The 1,045-nt window shown below is 53.9% G+C and overlaps 1 protein-coding gene across 1 annotated transcript; it reads right to left on the reverse strand.

Moving 5' to 3' along the window:
* Positions 1-37: 37 nt before the first annotated feature.
* Pmar_PMAR025782 (hypothetical protein) lies at positions 38-751 on the reverse strand (the record flags this gene model as incomplete). Its single annotated transcript, XM_002776577.1, has 1 exon — positions 38-751. One exon carries the CDS (start codon positions 749-751, stop codon positions 38-40), a length of 714 nt encoding a protein of 237 aa, XP_002776623.1.
* Positions 752-1,045: the final 294 nt, after the last annotated feature.

Genomic DNA, 1,045 nt, shown 5'->3' on the forward strand with positions numbered 1-1,045 from the left:
AGCTCTCGCCATAGTAGCACAGACATGAGCCGCCGAATCATACCCCTTCGTCATGGACGCCTGGCCAACCCAAATGGTCCAGAGTTGCCGCCTCAACTCGACCATAGGCTCTACCGGCCCCACAGTCGACAATATCATACTCATTGACGACAATATGAGGCGGGACACCACCACTGAGAGCAACTTTTTCGGGTCCTGGTAGCCTTATAATAGGGTCCGGCAGTAGTGAGTCTGGCCTTTCCAGGTCTATTTCCTCCACAGTGGCCTCCGCCAACATATATGGGAAATCGGCCTGCCTACCAAGATGACTCAAATCAATACGTAGCCTATGCAGGTACTTAGCCTTCCTGCTAGGACTCTGTAGCTGTGAAGGTAGGATACGAATAAGCCACTGTAGAGTTATAACTGCTTGCTCCCACTCCTTACCTCTCTCCAAGGCCCATACACTATGCCATACAACACTAACCAGCTGCCACCAGCACGTCAGCCTAGCTTGCCACCTCTCTAGCCGATCCAGACGTTGCTTCACATCATCAAGGCGGGCGTCTATGTACTGCATAACAAGCCGTCCGAGGTCTGCTAATTTGGGAGCACCCTGGGCCCCGAGCTGCCACAGATAAGCACCGTATACCCCTACTTGAATGAGCTCATACTCCTCACGATCGAGCAACCACGGCATCGTAGATAGGGAGGCCCCCGGAAAGGCGCATCGTAATTTACCTGCCTGGGCCAGGACGAGAGCCTTGGGCATGGTGGCCAATTGGAAGGTAGCACTCGATGGGCCCTGCATATCTCCACCTAATACTTCCAATAGGGCGGTGATGACAGCTAAGAGCCTTACTGTCACTACTGTGAGTCGGACATAGGCAGACTCCCTGAGGGCCTCAGAACATAGACATGTCAAGGACCGATCGGTGGAGGGTCCGCTGACGACCACTGAACTCCGTCCGATTAGACTTCAGGAGGGATGCCTTGGTACCAGCACTGGGTAGAGCTAGTGTGGCCGCTAGTCGACGAAGGGCATTAGTATCCAATGACTGCAGCA

Source organism: Perkinsus marinus (assembly GCF_000006405.1).
Source record: "Perkinsus marinus ATCC 50983 genomic scaffold scf_1104296953284, whole genome shotgun sequence".
Classification (NCBI taxonomy): Eukaryota; Perkinsozoa; order Perkinsida; family Perkinsidae; genus Perkinsus; species Perkinsus marinus.